This window comes from Channa argus, chromosome 23, assembly GCF_033026475.1.
Source record: "Channa argus isolate prfri chromosome 23, Channa argus male v1.0, whole genome shotgun sequence".
Taxonomy (NCBI): domain Eukaryota; kingdom Metazoa; phylum Chordata; class Actinopteri; order Anabantiformes; family Channidae; genus Channa; species Channa argus.
In genome coordinates, this window is record NC_090219.1 from 9,091,176 (window position 1) to 9,110,127 (window position 18,952).

An 18,952-nucleotide genomic window follows, 5' to 3' on the forward strand; every position below is an offset into this window, starting at 1 on the left:
GTAATTTGTAGGGTGTCATGACTCATCCATCATAACAACTAATAGTGATCCAAAGAAAAACTAGAATTACCGCCCTGCCTCTACCAGCCAGTCAATTTGCATTTTACATGCCCAAACTATACAGTGAAGACTTAAGTTCACAACACCAGAGCCACTGCACTAGCAGTTTGGAGACAGCAGTTTGTTCACACATGGAATCACATTGCTGTACAGATATATTTCAACACTAGGCTATTAATAATAATAATAATAATAATAATAATAATAATAATAATAATAAGATACCATTCAAATACAAGTGCTCAAACTGTTCTACATTAGCATTTTCTGTATCTTTTGTAATGAAGAATCACTATTTTTTGCTTTTATTTTAACCTACTGCAGATTGGGTTGTTCTACTGTTGCAGTGAGAAGGTGAACACCCTTCTCCGACCAAAACTGTGTCCTATAAAGTCATACCAGCTGGGTTCATTTGCAGCTCTTTAGTGCCTCTGTGTGTGTGCCTGACCAAACTGAAATGGTGAATGTTAATGTGGTCCTGAATTTTGGCCAACTGAAATCTGGCAGGGATAAATCAGTTTATTGTGGATATGAGGGAGGTAGAATAGATGGAAAGATGGAGAGACACTGTGTTCATTCTGCAGTGAAATTAAGTATTTCTTTTCTGTGAAACAAAGATGGTGTAACTGGCTGCACAATGCTTCCAGAGGAGCTGCATTCAGGATCAGAGACCATAGTAAAGAAAACACTTGAATGGAAATGTCAGGCTGGAGGTAAACAACTATACAATAATTAAAAACATACATGAAATGAAAAATCATAAGGGAGTAACTGTGGCTTTGTGTGTTCACTGCAAAGATGCTTTTTGCACATTTTATTGTACTGTAAAACAACTTTATCTCAATGGATCATCAATCTACAATCAATAGCAGATCATTACAAGCTGGGAAAATGGATGGATCAATAAACAAGTTTAGAAAGTTTTAGCCACCACTACCAACAAACATAAAGCCATATACTCCAAAAAAAAAACTGTCAAAGTCTGCTAATGGTTCGAACCCATAAAAAAACCACGAAGGAAAGGCACATGAGGCCCATCAGGCCCCGGTCCAGTGCAGATAAGGGCCTCATTGTGCCTCCAAGTTCAGGAGAGAACAATGCAGTGAGTGAAGTACAGTGCAGCTATTGTGTCCATCTGTGTGACACTGGAACCCAGCGCTGACACCAGCACCACAGATGCAGGATTACAGTACATAGCTGGACAGAGACAAGAGTGGAGAGGTAACGTCTTCTCTGCAGGTGCGTCAGTGTGTCAACATCATGTTACATGATTCACAAGTACCCAGTAAAGAAATAACTTATTTTATGATACCTATATTGTTAATCAGTCGGTACCGTAGTTAGGTGATGCTAAAATCTCTTTCAATGCACAGCTGGAGAGGAGACAGAAATCTGTACAACAAGCATCTGCAGTGAAATAAAGTCTATGTCTACATAATATCTTACACCTGATTTTCTCATGATCAGATCTGATCGCTGACAATGCAATTGCTGTTAGAACAATTAGAACCCATCAGAATTAATGCGTTGCCTGTTAGCACCTCATAGTCCAGGAATAGAGAACACAGACAGGAGAGCAGCAACAGAGATGTAGGTGAATAGAGGGATGACAAAGTTTCCCATTTTCTGGATTTTTAAGGAGAAGCTATTGAACATATTGTGGGTGAGCAGTTTTTGTGGCCATTGCAAGATTTGACTGTCGTATGACTGTTTGTTGTTAACGACCACAGAAGGCTCATGTTTAAATTAAATTTGCACATGCATACAACTGCAAATGAAATGAAATCAGAGCTGGATACACATCACTGCAAACATACAATCCCCTCTCGAAGTATTGGAACCTTTATTTTTGCTGCAGACAGTGGAGGTAATCTCATGGTTTGAACTTACATGGTTTCTTCTAGGACAGGCTCATTAAACTTCATTGATGATGTGAAAAAAGATGGCAGCAGCAAAATGAACTCAGAAGTCTACAAAAATATTTTTTTCTGCCAATTTTTTAAAAAGACTCAACCAAACTGGTCTCCACACTCAAGAGAAGCTGATTGCACCTGATACTCAAAAAGTCGAACATGCCGCAGAACACAAACCCTAAGTATACAAGAGACAGAACAAATCTCTTTAATCCTCAGTCCACAGAGGTTGTGATGTGCTGATGGAATCTCACATTGGTGTCGTACCACACCAATCAGAAAATTATTTTACTTCCATGTCAAACTCACCATATGCAACCAATTACATGTTTCTTTGGCTTGTTAGAACGTCCTAGAAATTCAATCCTTGTTCAGAAACCACAAGGGGCCCCTTTGTTTCAAACGACTAAAATCACTAATTGGGTGTGTAATCCTGTCTGTTTCAACACTCTCCCACAGTACTGCCACACCCAGGATCTGAAGGCATTTGCCAAAAGTACTCTCTTCATATCTGCTTTAAAATAGCTGCTTTAGGAAACACTTGAATTTAAATTTGCAAGTACCAACCGATATTACAACACACTACTGGATATCAGCAAAGCCTTTAAATTACCTTAACACAAATACAGGCACTGCTTAATAGAACAATAAACATGTTTTAGTAGGACTAAATACCAAGATTTCATTTGATAACAAATATTGTTGCCTGAGGCAGTTCATAGAATGCACTGTAAACTGAGCCTTCCTGTATATATACTAGTACACACAAGAGCCTGGAAAATGACACAGTGGGGGCCTGGTGGGATCAATAGTACAGCATCGGGTTAGGTCAGACAGGGCAACCTTGGTGCCGGTCCCAAGCCTGGAGATAAAAATGGGAGGGTTGTGGCAGCAAGGGCATCTGCTGTAAGTAAAAAAAAAAAAAACACACCACATGCCAAATCAACGTGAAGAACATGTTCCGCTGACAAATTTCCAACTATTTTGAGAAATGATTATTAAAAGGTGCAAACCGTTTATGCCACTGTAAAGTAAATATCTTTGGGTTAATCATTAATGAAAACAATAAATTCCAGTACTGGGTTGTTTGCTTGGGATTTAATTTGTTTATTGACCACTTCAAATTTTCTTGCTCTTTTTTTTGTGGTAGAGTTTTAGAAGGAAACACATTTAAAATAAATTTAGTTTAATTTCTAAAAAAAAAACAAAAAAAAAAAAAGAAAAACTAACTACCTTTTTCTGGGTTGCTGGTATTTAGCTATGAATAACTGGGCACGCCCAAACCTGCTACCACATCCCCCAATACATCCAACCCTGTCAAACCAATTTCTCACAGCAGTTAATAAATCATTTGAACTGCTGCACACAGAGGTGTGGATACACACAGAGGTGTGTGTGTGTGTGCCTGCCTGTCTAAAACTGCAGTCTGAACTCAATTAATGGGTGTCATTACAAATAAATAAGTATGAATTAGAGTTGTCCCAATACTACTTTTCTTAGACTGAAAGACTAAAATGACATTTGATAACTTGCTGATACCAAGTACTGACAAAAATACTAAACTGTTGTGCTGTATGACTTGTTGGACAGTAAAATCCTCATCAATCTACTGCTCAGTTAAGCTGATAAGAGACATTGGTAGAAAGAGCTGGTCCAAATCGCAGAGGCGACACACCTGAAGGTTAAGACTTTCAAATACTGGACAGCTAACACCTAAAACAGGGTTTTCACAGACTGTCACAGATTTCTAGACAACAATTCCAGCAAGAAAGAAAATTCTCCTGTTCCTTGGACATGGCGCTCACCAGCGTTTCATAAATGGATCACTGTTCGCTGAAAAAGACAAAAAGAAAAACAAGAAACAAAGCACAGACTAGAGGTGAAATCCTGGAAGGAGAGTCACCATGGAATATGGATGTAAACCAAAGCAAACTTCAGGTAAAGCTGAGGTTACTGTAGATCTCCCCGGGTTCTCGCTGATGCAAATATTAAACATATTTAAAATAATTTTTATGGGAATGACTGTTAGCAGAGCAGAGCTTGCAGCTGGCATTTCTTTTGTTATCAGTTGTGATTTCCCAAGGCTTTGTTTGTTTGGAACTATACTAAAATCACTAGTCAATAATCAAAACTACAACTTTACCTCTAGGATGTAATAAAATTGACTTCCTTCCTTACTTAGTTAAAATACAGTATGTGTTTCTATTAATATCTCATAAAAACTGCCTAATATACATGGTATCATAATGCTAACTATATTTACAATTCCATAAATGTTTGGCCACCTTTATCTTTGCAGAGTGAGAGCAGCATTGCAAAGTACTGAGTAATGCTAAGATGGAGAACAGTGGAAAACAGGATCCAGGAGAAACCTTTGTTCATACACAGCCAAAACTCAAAGCCACACACACAAAAACTAAAGCTCCACTCCCAGTGGCCACTGTAGCTTGGACAGTAAAGAGTCCAGATCTTTATGTGCAGATTTGCTGAGACAATAGGACCTGCTACCAGGCTGTCCATTGAACACTGAGAAGAAGATCCAGAGGTTCTTCTAAAGGAGACAAACCTGCATTAAAGGGTAAAGAGAAAAAGCGTATCCAAAAAAGAGAGGAGATAATAACCACGAATGTGTGTTTACGTCTTTGTCACACTCTGCTTGTTGTCGTGCCCTGCAGGCTGCTCTCCGCATGCCTCCGTGCAGTGGAAATCAAAGTGAGACAGAGCTATAGTAGCTTTAATAAGGCAGGTGATCTGCTCCAAGGCTGTCAGCCTTCATTTGCTTCGTCTCTCACATTTCACTCGCTATAAGGCATCTAAAAAATAAATTATTATTAACAAGACATCATGTGCCAAAAGGTGAGGTTCACCATTTCTGTTGAACGAAATTTCAGGGCAGTTCAGAACTGGTCAGGTAGGTTGTAAATTACAGAAACATGTACCTAATTAACTTTGCAGTTCTTTGCTCTTTGTCTGCAAAAACAAAAAAATTGCTCAAAGGTTCATAATCTTAAAAAAAAAAAATCCTCAGGTTCCAGTCTTTAAAATTACCAGAATGATCCTCGTGCTTCTGCATTTTTGGACTCAAAGCATGTGCACTAGTGAACTCCTCTAATCATGCTCCTTGGCTCTCTGCACACCTGAAAGGGAATATAGTCAAATAATCCACCAAGTATTCTGGAGTTTCTATACCATTTTGGACAGATCAAATTTTTATATTAAATAGAGTCAATTCGCTGTTTGCAATGCTATTAAAAAAAAGAAAAAAAAAGTTGTATTCACCATTTCATAGCTGCTCCTTTTGCAATTTCTTTCTCTATGGTAAACATGCTTTTTAGGCCAGTGTGCACCACGTGATCAACAGAGAATTTGCTGTGCCACTGTTAATCACTATGCTGAAATTGCTTCCCAGCAATTATCTTCAATGCTTGGTCCAAAACCAGAGAAATGAGACTAAAACAAACAAACAACTAAATAGTAATAATAACAACAACAATAATAATAATACTACTTTACTACAGCTATTTATTGGCTAGCGAAAGACACATGAGCATCCATAACGCAAATCACACAGTTATTTTATAACTTTGTCTTGCTTCTATCATTTTGAGACTATGGAGAAACAACAGGATCAAACATTTACTTTTATTGTATTGCGTGCTGACAGTGGTTGCACACATACTACACTAATGTGGAACCAATCACCTCTGCACTACAGGGATTAGAGCAATAGTGCTCAGCTGGTGTGTGTGTGTGTGTGTGTGTGTGTGTGTGTGTGTGTGTGTGTGTGTGTGTGTGTGTGTGTGTGTGTGTGTGTGTGTGTGTGTGTGTGTGTGTGTGAGTGTGAGAGTGTGAGAGTGTGAGAGTGAGTGTGTGTGGAGACCAATGTGGGCAGAAAAAGATTTAATGTTGTATGAACTGGAATTATAGCTGTGTTTTACAAAAAAAGCCTTCAGTGAGTGAGACACCTCCTTGTGAAAAAGCTAGAGGATATTATTATGCAGTCCTGGTTTGCACTGCATGTTTGCTGACTACTGCAGTTTGGCTACAGCTTGGCTACTCAAATGTACCCTACCTGGAAAAAAGCACAAAATATGAAAAAACAGTTGCAGTAGCAATAACAGATACATGACAAAAAGCTTCTGTAGGTTTTATTTAGGGAAATGCTTTTAAAATGAGAAGGAACATCATTAATATTAAGAAAAAAAACTGCTAGATGTGGTTTCATGCTCTGCCTATTCAGCCAGACAGGACCACCTACAGCACCAGACAAAGAGCTCAGAACAGTGTCTACTTGAGCTTAACACCAGGCTACAGGCAGGCAGCAAAAAAATATAATAATAATAATAAAATAAAATACACAAACACGTGCAACCTGTGCCACAGTCAAAAAATAAATCCATCACTGATAAAAAGCTTTAACCTTGTTTGTGTGATTCAGTATTTTCCTGGTACTGTGTCTTTATGTCTGTGCTGCACTACAACTCAGTGCACTGTGCGTGATATAGAGGATGGGGTTGCCATGGCAATGGATAACAGAAGCACAGAATTAAAGTCATAATCCGATCCCAGCAGGACATAATGCTGCTCTGGCCGACTAAAGGATGCCAGGAGGAGGGGCATCAGACAGCAAAGGTTGCTCAGCATCCTGCCAGCCATCAGAACTTCAAGATGAGGTTAATTCAGGGCCAACCCAACTTGTGAGTTAGCCACAGCATTTCCTCACTGGCTCTATTCTTGTGACTGAAGTCTGAGCATCAAAAACATTTATCATACAATTACTCTTTACCCACAGGGATAACTTTACCTCTTTTCAAGTGCAACCACTGAGGCAGCCTCAGTTAGCCCCTAAATTAATTCCACAAAGAGTCATCAAAGCAGTCAAATTCAAGGTTAAAAAACAGGCTTGGCCTTGCTCCAAGTGCAGGGTCCCACTTTTGCCTGCATTGTGTCTCTACTGCATCAATTTAAATTAAAGTTTTTTTTTTTGTTTTTTTTTTTAAACTCCACACGGTGCCAACATTTAAATTGGATAAGAATAAGGTCAGCAATTCCTCTTTAAAAAAAGTGCTTAACATTTTCAGTCAACACACATTACAAGGGCTGGGCAATATGAAAAAAATTGATAATGAGTTTCTACCCTCCGTAGGTTCAGGTTTCCAACATAACTTGCAAATCACAAATGTTTTAATCATGTCCAATTTGTTGCAGAACCATACACTAAAGGTGTAAGCTTGGCCTTCCACCACATTTGTTCAGTTTGTAGCCTAATGTGAGATCCCCACAATAACATCACATATGGAAACACCTGATCATGCAACTACATAGTCAATGTCACAGTGGAAGAAATTTGTGGAGAGATGCTTTAACCACAAATAACATTTGATGGAAGCCGATAAACTAAGACTGTATAGCTCAAAATTAGTTGTAATAGTTTGTTTCTCTGTATTTCTCTGGTTAGAAAGACCCTAAGGGCCTCAATTCAGAAAGGAAAAAATATAAATATGCGTCCAAGATATTTAAGAAGCCTGAAGGAATGGGGTGGTGTTCTGTGTAACCCAGTAACACAAACTTGAAATCTTTAGCTTCTTCTAATCACTTCAACATAAACAGAGGTTGTTTTGACATAAACACTTGACTTAAACAAGTACAAGCTTGTCCCTATCTAGAGCAATGGGGAGCAACAGGAAATCAAATCACAGTTCTTTGAGTCCTTGTAAAGCCTTGAAACTGAAGGAAAGAACTGAAACCAAGACATTCCTGCACTGAAATGTCTCATTACTGGGAAAAGGACATGCTGTTAATTGGCAATTACACACCAAGTCGATATTTTGTCAAACTGCAAAGCTTTGCCTGAGCAGAACTACATTGTTGAGACTTGGACTCTAGTCAAGCTCACGTTAGACTGACCAAAATTAGCCACCAAATATTAAGAATAATCCCAATTATGATCAAGAGACCAAAGTATCAAGAAAGAAATGTTAACTATATTTTTAACCTGCTGATATTTTTAGAGATGAGAATTTTGGTACTTGTACCACTAAACAGTGAAATATGTAACTGAACTGAAGTGGAGTTGGAATAGGAACCTTTCTCTATTGGTTTGTTTCTAAGTGTATCACAGAGCAACACTGTATCAGTACAAAGAACAAATTCATCACGTGTTTACATGGGACCAGTGCTTACAAAAACACGACACACACCCAGGCCTCTACCAGGGCTCATTATCTGCACATCAGGTTCACACTGATTCATCGTCCTCCCACCCATCTGTGGATAGTTGTGTATATCCCACTGATCCCAAAGCTCGTCAGCCTGCAGGAGAGTAGGCTTTCAAAAACAAACAAGCGTATGCTGGGTCCTTGTGGCACGCTGATAATGGCTTTACTGCTTCCTACAGGTCAAAGGTCGGGGAGCAGACGACCCTATTATTATCATCAGGGGTATACAAGGGAGGGGAAGGACAGCCAACAGGAGGTGTCAGCAAGGGGATCATCTGTAGCTGTCAACATGATGACGAAAAACCAACAGGCGTGCCAGTGTCAGTGAATAATAATAAAACATAGACCCTGTCGTCCTCTCAGTGTTGCATGCTGAGGTGGTGAAAATCGCAATTTATATTTGTAGCCGTGAGTTAGTAGGGAAAAAGTGTACCAGGTGTACAGTTCAAACACACAGCTCGGCTGATTCACCATCCTGAATAATCTTTCACTCAAAACAGATCACAGTCACTCAAATCTGATGCTGTATTTACAGGAGGAACATTTATCTGTGCAGACACATCTCAAAATTCTCAATTCTGAAAAGGAAATAAAATGGAATTAAAATTGCTTTGTCAACCTTCCCTTGAAAGAAAAACGCTGCTTTCTGCCATTTTATTTAGATTCATAGCAAGTGTTATCACTTGTTAACACATACCATAAAGTTTCTGAGTGTTTAACTTGGAAGAGAGCTGAGAGCCAGAGCCTTAAGTCATCTCACTGCTGTTACACTTAATTTGCTTTGTTCACACCTGCCACAACAAATCTGAGTGAAGCGTAAAACGTCCTGGCGGGATCATGACAACTGAAAACATGCTGTTATTCATTCAAAACGGATACAGCAATGCTGTAAATCCTCTCACTTTTTCTAGCCTGGGTGAAACACTATTTGTGGACACAGCGGTGTGCAATGAATGATGCATCCTTTTCAGGAGTGGAAACACTCACACATGCACACATTTATAGTAGAGGTGTTTAATTAAAACTGGATCAAGCACAACAAATAAACAAATACTTTATTGAGTTATCTGGCTCGCTAATATAGGTCTGGCACTGATGCCAAGTATCTCATATAACAGCAGCAGAGCCTAAAAACAACTAGAGCTGGACTTTGGTATTTGACAATTTATTCTGATATGTCATCTGATTGCCGTGTTATGTTCACTTGGGCTTAAAGGATAAAGGAATTTATCATGCTGTCCAAAATCCCAAACACTGAATCTTCTCATGTTTGGTTGCTTGTAAGTCTGCAGCCTGGATTAGCTTGTTTGTCTGTGCCAAAGACATTCAGAAACGATTAAAAACACATCAGATAAACACAAAGCTCCTCCGGGTGACATTTCTTTATTCCAAAACATGTGGTTTACATATTTTTAACAAGTGTTGTCCCACCTATTTCATTTTGGGTTTGCTTTATACAGTGTCCAGTCATCGGCGAATGTGTTAGACCTCTGGCGAAGGTAAAGAGACTCCCACCAGTTTGAACAATAACAGTTTTAGGACAACAAAAGAGGTCTGGCACAGATAAACAAGCTAATCCAGACTGAAGATTGACAAGTGGACATTTATTTTTGTGACCCTTCTTCACTGTAGTGTTGAGAATGGCTTTATGCCGAGTACTAATTATGCGTTTTGTGCTGTATGTGAGTACTGAGAAATTATACTAAAACACCTAACAAGCATTAGCATTTAAATCGGACATCTTTCTAATAGATAAATAACATACCAAAGTCATACATGTAGCTCAAAATCACAATTTTGCCTCAAGCGTTAACCTATTGTGAAAGGTATACAAAATTAACTTTTGTTTTCTTATTGTCTAAAACATTTCATAGTGGCTATAGCACATTCATTTGCGTATGTTATACTTAAGTCAAAGCCCTGAACTCACGGGATAAGCCGAAAGTACAAAAAATAAAAAATAAAACAATTAGCAATTAGCACCTCTAACTCTGACAATTGTATAATTCAGTCACATTATTCCAGGAGAAATGCCTTCCTCACAAAACAACCAGTCTACAAAAGCCTTTACATTATATTAGTAAATTTGATGCATTTATCTATTTATTGATGCATTTATCTATTTATTACTATTTTTGACATTTAATGGGTTTAGTTAGTCCACACAACTACTGAAATCACAGTAAACGAGTGAGCTTTTGTGCGCCATTAAAGCATTTAAAAGCCTAATGTTCCTGCAACTGAACAGAGGTGCCATTCCTACCAAAAACATTAACAACTAAGGGACTTTGTTGATGAGTTTTATTCTTGTTTGCTACCAAATCATTGCATGTGACCTTAAAAGCAGCTCAAACTGAAGCCGCTTCCCTGAGCTTGGTCTGTACACCTACACGTTATCATCACGAGTTATTGTGTGTTTGGGCTAAACATGCTGAACAGTCAAGCCAGACCACTTGGCCAATAAAAATATATCATGAGATTTTCCTAAATGAAACAAAGATACAACAGTAAAATATCAGTGTGACTTTGTGATTTGTGGAATTTCCTCAGAATTTTCACCTCTTGGTGTCAAGCCTGAACTGCAGTGTAATTCAACCATGCAGTGCTGAAACAGGAGCTCTATCTGTGTCAACCACAGGCAAGCAACAAAGCTCACTAAAAATGTGAAGAGACAGTGTGTTTTTCATGTGTGTGTTTTAGCAAGGACACAGCAGCCAGCCACAGTCCGCAGCTTTCAATGCAGCCAGATAGCAGATAATAGGTTAGGCAAACACAGCAGCTGAGATCAGGTGGACGTCAGTTCAGCTCCACAGTTAACCGTTTGCATCTATTGCAGATTTTTGACATTATTTGCCAGCAGGTGGCCAATCAACACCAAAACATTTAAGAAGGACCCCACCCACACTTAGTCATTTATTTTTTTCTGCAGGTGTGAAGTCTAACACCTCATGAATATGCAGATTCAGACAGCTGCCAGATGATGCCAGCAGGCTTTGTTCATTTGCATATGCAACCTTCAGCTGTATGTAATCTACGCCTGGATTTTAAGAGCAAGACTGACACAGGAAGGTGTCTAAGAACCTTACTGTACAAAACGCGCGTGTGTGTGTGTGCGTGCGTCTAGAGTCCGTTCTATTTTGCTGCAAAATAGGACTTGGCATGATCACAAAATGTGTGGCAGGGACATGAGTGAGTTGGTAAAGTTAGTGTAGACACTAACTATACTAGTGTATTCATTGAAATAAAACAGGACAATGGAATTTAGATGGTATATTAAAGCATATTTTAGTTATATCAACACAAGTAGACCAATCATAAATTTTAAATAACACATCACTTTAGAAGAAGTGTAAAGCGTTTTGAGTGCTAATAGGTAGAAAAGCGTTACAAGTGCAGACCATTTACCCTTCATATAAATTTAGGCCAGTTTATTACAGATAACCTCACATATCATGTTTAATGGTCTCACATGGCTTGTTTCACGAAGGAGAAAACGCATCCCTCCATATTAGGTGCAGAGACAGCCTCCTGACATAAATAACAAGGAGGCAGCTCACTATGAAAACAGAGCTATTTGTGACTGTCTGAGTCCTATTTGTGACGTTGTGCTGGCAGTTTGATGATAGAAGTTCAATTACATCCACATCCTATTTGTGGCACCAGTTCCACATTTAGACTTCACCCATTCAAGCTGAGCCCTTAACTGGAGTTGTGTCGCAGAGCGCAAACTAAAGAAAAAAGAAAATTACAAAAAAGTAAGTAAGAAGAATGTAAAGTCCAGCATAGAAGACAATGCCAGTAGCAGAGCGAACAGCATATTCATGGGTGTGGTGTGGATGTAGCCTACTCTATAATTACATCCAATTTATTGTACTTGACCAGCTTGGTTCCAAAGTGCTACATAACTGGGGAGGAAAAGGAGGAAGAACAGAAGGAGGGGGGAGGACATCCATTCCTTGTCACAAATGTGTCCACATGTGGTGCATGTGGCTCCACAGCTGAAGCCTCTCTGCATCGGTGCAGATGCATCCGGGGCAAAAATGTGCTGACTCCTTAGAGGTGGTGATAAAGATAACTGAGGTCTTCGAGCAATGCTGCGGCCAGTCGGGACTCTATTTTGGGGCCAGCTGAACTTAAGTGTAGGCTATGCTTATATTCATTTTGAAATGGAAAAGCCTAGTGTCTAGAAAGAGGTCATGAAGGCTAAACACTGGAAATGATCTGTGTTAGACTCTAATTACTGTGTTACAGCACAGCTGGTCACTATGACAAAGTCACTTACCAAGTGTTGTTTTCTGCAAATATCGGATAATTGGACCCCTGCTGCAGAGGCTCTCTATACTTTAGAAGTCTATAATCCTGTTTTGGATGCGTTCAGCTGAAAATAATTATTTTCTTTACAAATTAAGCTATTGTTAATTAGATTTTTTATGATTTAGTCTTTAAAGACCTTCACAGAAGTCCAGGTCACATCAACAAGCTGTCTGACCAATGGTACATGTATAAAACCTCCCAAACATGCAACTTACTAATGATACAAACATTTTTTAAAAAGCATCAAATCCTCTCACTTGAGAAGTTGCAAATCAACAATCCTTGATTTTCCAGGCTTAACAAAACAACTGTTAACAAAATTGTTGCAGATTATTTTTCTTACTCTTAACTATAAGACAACTTCTTTTATTGTGTTTAGCAGTACAGATCATACAAATCCACTTTACTGGTGAGCTGTTTAACAAAAGATAACCCAGTTTTGATATCAAATTAGGGATAAAATCAATTTAAGAAGAAAACGTTTTAAACATTCACTAATGTGAACATTTGCTCTTTTGCTTCTATTTTTTCAACAATGCAAACTGAAAATCACTGGGTTTGGACCATCACCTCACTTGTCACCATTTAGAAATTTTACACAATAAACAAAGAATGTAAGCCTCTGCTGAGATCCAGCTCCCTTAATGGGAAAACACCCTCCTCCTGCATCTAGTGCTGCAGGCAAAGTAGGTGTTATTCATAGCTTCCGTCTGGGTAACTTGGCTAGCACTTTAACGCTTTGGCTAACACTTAAAAAGACAAGAAGCATGTGCAGAGATGTACAGTAATATGATACAATGCAAGTTCCCCTCAAGTCATATGAGAAAAGATGGACGATCACACGAGGACGCTGCAGAGCTAGATGGAAAGAACACAGGTCACACCCATCATTCATCACTCCAGACAAAATTTAAGGCAGACTCGCTATACCAATGAAGAAGATTTTAACAGCAGACCATTAACTATTAGTGACACTACAGTCGTGTTACACCCAAAAGACAGAGCTCAGTCCACTTAAAACAACCACACTATAGAGCCTATATTGTGCCCAAAATGATGATTATTCTGAAGGTTGCTACACCAATAATGATGTGCTGGTAATTTTCTCACATAAATTCATTTACTACGCAACTGGACTAGGAAAGCCTTCAGTTCTTGTTTTTAATCTTTGTGTCATTCTGTGCATCTTTTTTGTGGTTTTCATGCATCTCTTTGTGGGAATTTGTTGGCGTTTTTTGTTGTGTGTTTTTTTTTTTTTTTTTTTTTTTTAAAGCTCTTTCAGAAAAGAACATAAAAAGCAACTTCGGACACTCTGGTCCATGGGTCTCCTGATGTCCTCGGTTTCCCTGGGCCTGTGTTCAGTGAGCCCATCCAGTAATTTATGTTTCAGAACTGCAAACTTCATGCTTCAACTTGGGCTTGAGCTTGACAGGTTTTTTTTTTGCAATAAAAACAGCCATTTCTATGAACTACTATCATATTTATTGCTTGACAATAGCACGTTGCAGTGATATTCTGATATCCTTCTACTTCTAAAATAATATACAGTACCAACACTGTGTTTTAATTGTACTCAAAGAAATCCCCTAAAGTTATATAAAAGGATTCATTTTTTCTCAGCTCAGAGTCAGACTAAATTTATATGACTACACAGAAGTGATTGTGTGCATCATGTTGCATATTGACTGGCAGAACACACATTCCCCCCCTCATGCCATCAGCAGGTATCAAGCTCCTAGTGTGAAAGTGTAAATCTAACAATACGTATGTGTATAAATAATCCCCCTGGACTAATAGTTATACATAATGAAATAGAAGACAGCTACAGACCAGCACACAATTGAATACATAAGCACAGAAGCTCACAGTACCATGGGTCAGCAGCTAACTCCTGACAGACTGACTTGGCTCAGTGGATGTGAACAAAGCATGAGGTCCTCTGTGGCTTTAGACCCCGTTGGGGCTTTTGTGTTTGCATGGCGCTGCCATGGGTGATGAACATGCATCTTAACGTCTCGTTTCTGGGCACCCACTGTTCCTCTGCCAGTTTTCTACTGGCCCATGTAACTGATACTTGCTGCTCAAATAATTATTCTACTGTTAAACTTCAACGTCATTCCGCAAGTTTAATGTTTAATGTAACCTGACAAAACATGTTTGTGTTCTCACAATTTAAACTTTATATAAAAATCTACATATACAATTTGGATAATGAACAATTTTTAAGATCAAGCTCCTTTTTTTAAGACATTTTAATAGATGTCATGGCTATACATCATGAACACTGCTAGCTAAAACCTGTTCCTTGAGACTTAAAACAGATTTGATTTATTTATTTTTTTGCTTAAAGCAGTTTTCCCGTGTTTTCCACTTATTCGCTGAGATGAGGGGCCCCAACCTCTGCAAACCCCCACAGCTATTGTCACCTGTTCTCTACCGTCAGCTGAGTTCAGGCCTGTTCTGGTCATTAAGCAATAGTGAATATCTGCCCTAATCATAAAGCTCATTTTAACAAGCTTTTCCTACCCATGTTAACTCTGCCTGTACAGCTGGTGCATGGGCTAAAACCTGTGACTTTCACTCTTATACCAGTTGCTGCATGCCTCCACTTCATTACATTAAACTAGGCCTGTAAGTTAAGAGGTTTAGGAACCTATTTAATGTCATTATCGGCACTGTTATGCCCTTCGGCTTAGCATCAAAATCAACAAGCCCTTACAGGGAAAAAGAAAACAAAGACTGAATTCCCATGATGGGATACCTCTTGATTTTTGCTGACTGCTTCATGTTACTGATTCGTGAGCTTGGCAAAAGCAGCCAAGCACCAACAAAGTAAGTTGTTATAGCAGATATAGACAGCCTGAGTTACTCGCTTTGATCTCCTTGCTTGTCACTAATTTGAAATTGTGACAGTTGCTTTATGTGTACTGTAGTAATTGTCTTAGCAGGCAGGTTCAACAAGTCCTTATTTCCACAAAAGCAATTCCCCTCAGTGCACACCTACCATTTAAACTACTGTGATATCCTGTACTGTGCAAATACGCCAGCTAAAGAACAGCCAGGGAGGTGCACTGTGCAACTCTTTTCCAATGCCCTCTGTAACTCTCTGTTCTTGGGTAAACACACCAAATGCACATACATAGTTTGAAAGAACAGGACGACCTCTGTTGAGATAAGCGGCGGATTTAAATTGATTGAAACAACCTCAAGTGGACCCCTTAGTCCTTATAGCAGCGTTTTAAGTCAGTAAGGAATCTGGGATCACACTTTATGGCTTAAACTGTCTCTTTATAGTCGCTGGTCTCCAAGATAAGGTCAACACCTTTTCCAGTGCATTTATATTTCACACACACACACACACCTCAGTAGTGAGGAGTACAATAAGTATCCAGGAGCTACTTGGGTTTAGTTGGATTGTAGGCAGCTGAGAGAACAAACTGTCACCCAATATAAACTGGTTGTGCACACGCACAGTGAGACTTGCCAACAGTTGGTAGCAGTTAAAACATGCCACTGCAAACCCATCTTTAGGGATGGGAAAAAAAGAAGTGCGCAAACCCCATTGTGCTAATTACATCATTACATCCTTAAAGCTTCAAAATTGTAGATTATCAGTGGAGGTCTAAAGCTTAAAATTACCCTGTGTGTTTTTATTGGGAGAGATCAACTGTGCTTTTCTGAGTAGGTCTGAGAAAAGAATAGGTTTTACATACAACAAATTGTAATGCAGCATGCTAAAGTCAGGCCAGTAATTTTTGTTCCTGAAACCAGAACACAAAACATCCACTTCTTACTTAATGAATGCTGCTGTTTGTATTGTTTTGTACAAAACCCACACTTCTAGCTACTTTGGACAAGCATGCATTTTTCTTACCTTTTTCAGTTAGTGGCCAGAATTTGTTTCATGATTTACGATAACCTTTATTGCAGTAGGAGTTATTGTACAATTGTTCTATTAAGTAAATTGAGTTTTATCTATATTAAGTTTACCGGATAAATAATACTACACAGCCTCAAACTGTACAATACAACTGAAGGAAAACAACAGTAGCCTCATAAACTGACCTTTAAGGCAGCACTCAGGATTATACAACATTACATTAGTGCAGGTGTTCTGATCTGGCCTCAGTGCTTCTCAACACTTTTTTTGTCCACCTGTACTCCAGGTGGACAAAACACCTGACTGCATTGCAGGCTCCACAGGGGGACATGGCACTAAATCTATACTCAAATTCTCTGTCACACTGTGGACACTGGTAACAATTATTGATGACCTGCAGCTTGCTCTAGGAACCAATTTGAAATTAAATGTGGTAAACGCACTATGGTTTTCAAACCTGAATGCACCTTCCTCAAAACAAAATGATGTGATCTGACAAGTGCCTCTCTTCTAACTTTATGCTTATCGAATCCTGGATGTAACATGACAAAGCACTTTCTCTATGGCTTTCTGGTCTGACAGGAAGTCTCAGCATTTAGTGATGACTTCTTTCTTTACCATTTTGTTTTCCACCTCAGCCTTATGAACGCAACACAGTGCAACTTGAGAAAGGACACGAAAATAAAAATGATACAGTACCTTAGGCAAAAATGCTGAAAAGTGACAAAGTTAAGGATTCTGCACAAACTTACAACAGCATGTTTGCAGTTTTAGTGCATTTGGTTTTCTCACTTTACTTACTTTTTTTCCCAAAATCTGTGGTCAAATGGGTGAAGATAATTTTCATAGGTTGTTGCCATTTTGTGTATTAGCATTTGTTTTAATAAGCTGTAGTGTTTTAAGGTCCCAAGGATATTTTTCTTATTTTCCTCCTTATCTATACAAAATGTCACTTCAACTATGCTTTGCAACTTTTCCAATCCACGACCTGCCAGCATAAGTAGCATTACCAGCATCGAAATGGGAATTGTCCCATTCCAAATTGGAAATGAACACAAGAAGCTCCAGATAAACGTGCTCACAAAATGACGATGCATTTTTTTGTGACGCACAAGTGCACACGATAGCATCAGGCACATGCAGAATTAAATCCAACCAGAATACAAAGGGAAGAGACAAGATACGAGCTAAAGTATAGCAATTTTCTGCCTTGTTTAATTATCTAAAGGTCTCTGAATGGCCTTGAGTGGGAGAGACTGGTTTCCTATTGTGCCACTGTCATCACTGAGCCACTTCACCAGCTGGGTGGGAGCGGCCTACTTCAGCACAATAGCACACATTAAGTGCAATGACCTCAAAGGAAAAAGATCCCTGATTGTGTCTGTTTGCTGGAAAAGCCAACAGGTCTGGAATAGATTATAATCACTGTGAGCCATGACTGGGGTGTCCACTGAATGTCTACGAACAAAGGGCAGACTTGACAGCGTTAGAGGAGCTGCACTGAACGGTCCACTGTCCTTTGCTTGAAACCTGGCTGTCAGTGAAGCACTTCTTTCATCGATTAACTGCCTCTCTGCAGGAGGCTTAGAGGAGAGGCCCGGCTTTAGGAGAAACACTGTCTCTGTCAGTCTTCCAACCCTCTCGGGCCTCTTTCTCTGATAGCTCAGGCGTTACAATACTATAGATGAGATCACTCCTCAATGCATGCAACGGTGCGCTGCCCATGCGTGTGTGCACCTGTGCAACGGGTGTGATGCTGCAGAGAAGAAGACGCACCGTACATTGCTAAGAGGCTGCAAATTCTTGCCAAAGTGAACCACAAAGAGGGCAAATGTGTCCTAGAAAGTCGGGCAGCAGCATCAAGTGAAGACCCGCTGGAAGTGGCTCACAGTGCTAATATGAAAGGAGGCCGTTTAGAGACACGGTGTGGATGCTGCTGCTGACCCGCAGGTGTTCGGTAGGCCCGCGGCACTGACTGACAGGTGGCACCGGTCAATTATGACACAGCTACGTATTTACCGGGTGATGTAAAAAGAAATGATTTTTTCAGTGACTTACCTCAGAGCCACTCGGACTGAGCTTTCGTCCTGACTGGCCGTCATGATTCCTCCCACAGTTATCGTCAGAAAAAGAGCAAAAAGCGGATTTATCTGTGATGGCTACTTGCCCTGGCAAAGCAGCGAGAGAAAAGTGCGCACTCCCTCGGCGGGCGAGCAGACCGAGCACCGCTCACCTCCACTTCAGCGCCGCCATTTCAAAACAAGCCCCCGCTCCCCCCCAAATAATATATATATTTTTTAACGGTGTTTCAACCATGTAATCAGCGAAGAGGTGAAGCTGTGTGTCCGCATCTCTGCGCAGTCCGTCCCGGCTGCTTCGACTCCGACTCGAGCTCACGAGAAGATCGCTGCTGCCGCCGCTAGGTGAGCCATTGCTGCGCACGTGTACGCGTATACACACGGGGGTTAAAAAAAAAAAAAGTACACGCGCACGCCGCCGTGCCCTTGCGTTTACGCACCGGGGAGCTAGCCGCAATGCGTCAGCAAACCACGCCCTCTCCAGGAACG

General features: G+C 39.8%; 1 protein-coding gene across 7 annotated transcripts in view; it reads right to left on the reverse strand.

Moving 5' to 3' along the window:
- The window catches only part of kif21a (kinesin family member 21A), a 47,833-nt gene extending 28,983 nt beyond the window's left edge, over window positions 1–18,850 (reverse strand). For 6 of the 7 annotated variants that reach the window (XM_067492954.1, XM_067492955.1, XM_067492951.1 and 3 more), the window contains exon 1: window positions 18,444–18,847. In XM_067492954.1, the coding sequence (XP_067349055.1) occupies window positions 18,444–18,487 (44 nt within the window). In that variant the 5' untranslated portion in view covers window positions 18,488–18,847. Of the gene's footprint in view, window positions 1–18,443 lie in introns of all 7 variants that reach the window. The other variant, XM_067492953.1, reaches the window with a different exon arrangement.
- Window positions 18,851–18,952: the final 102 nt, after the last annotated feature.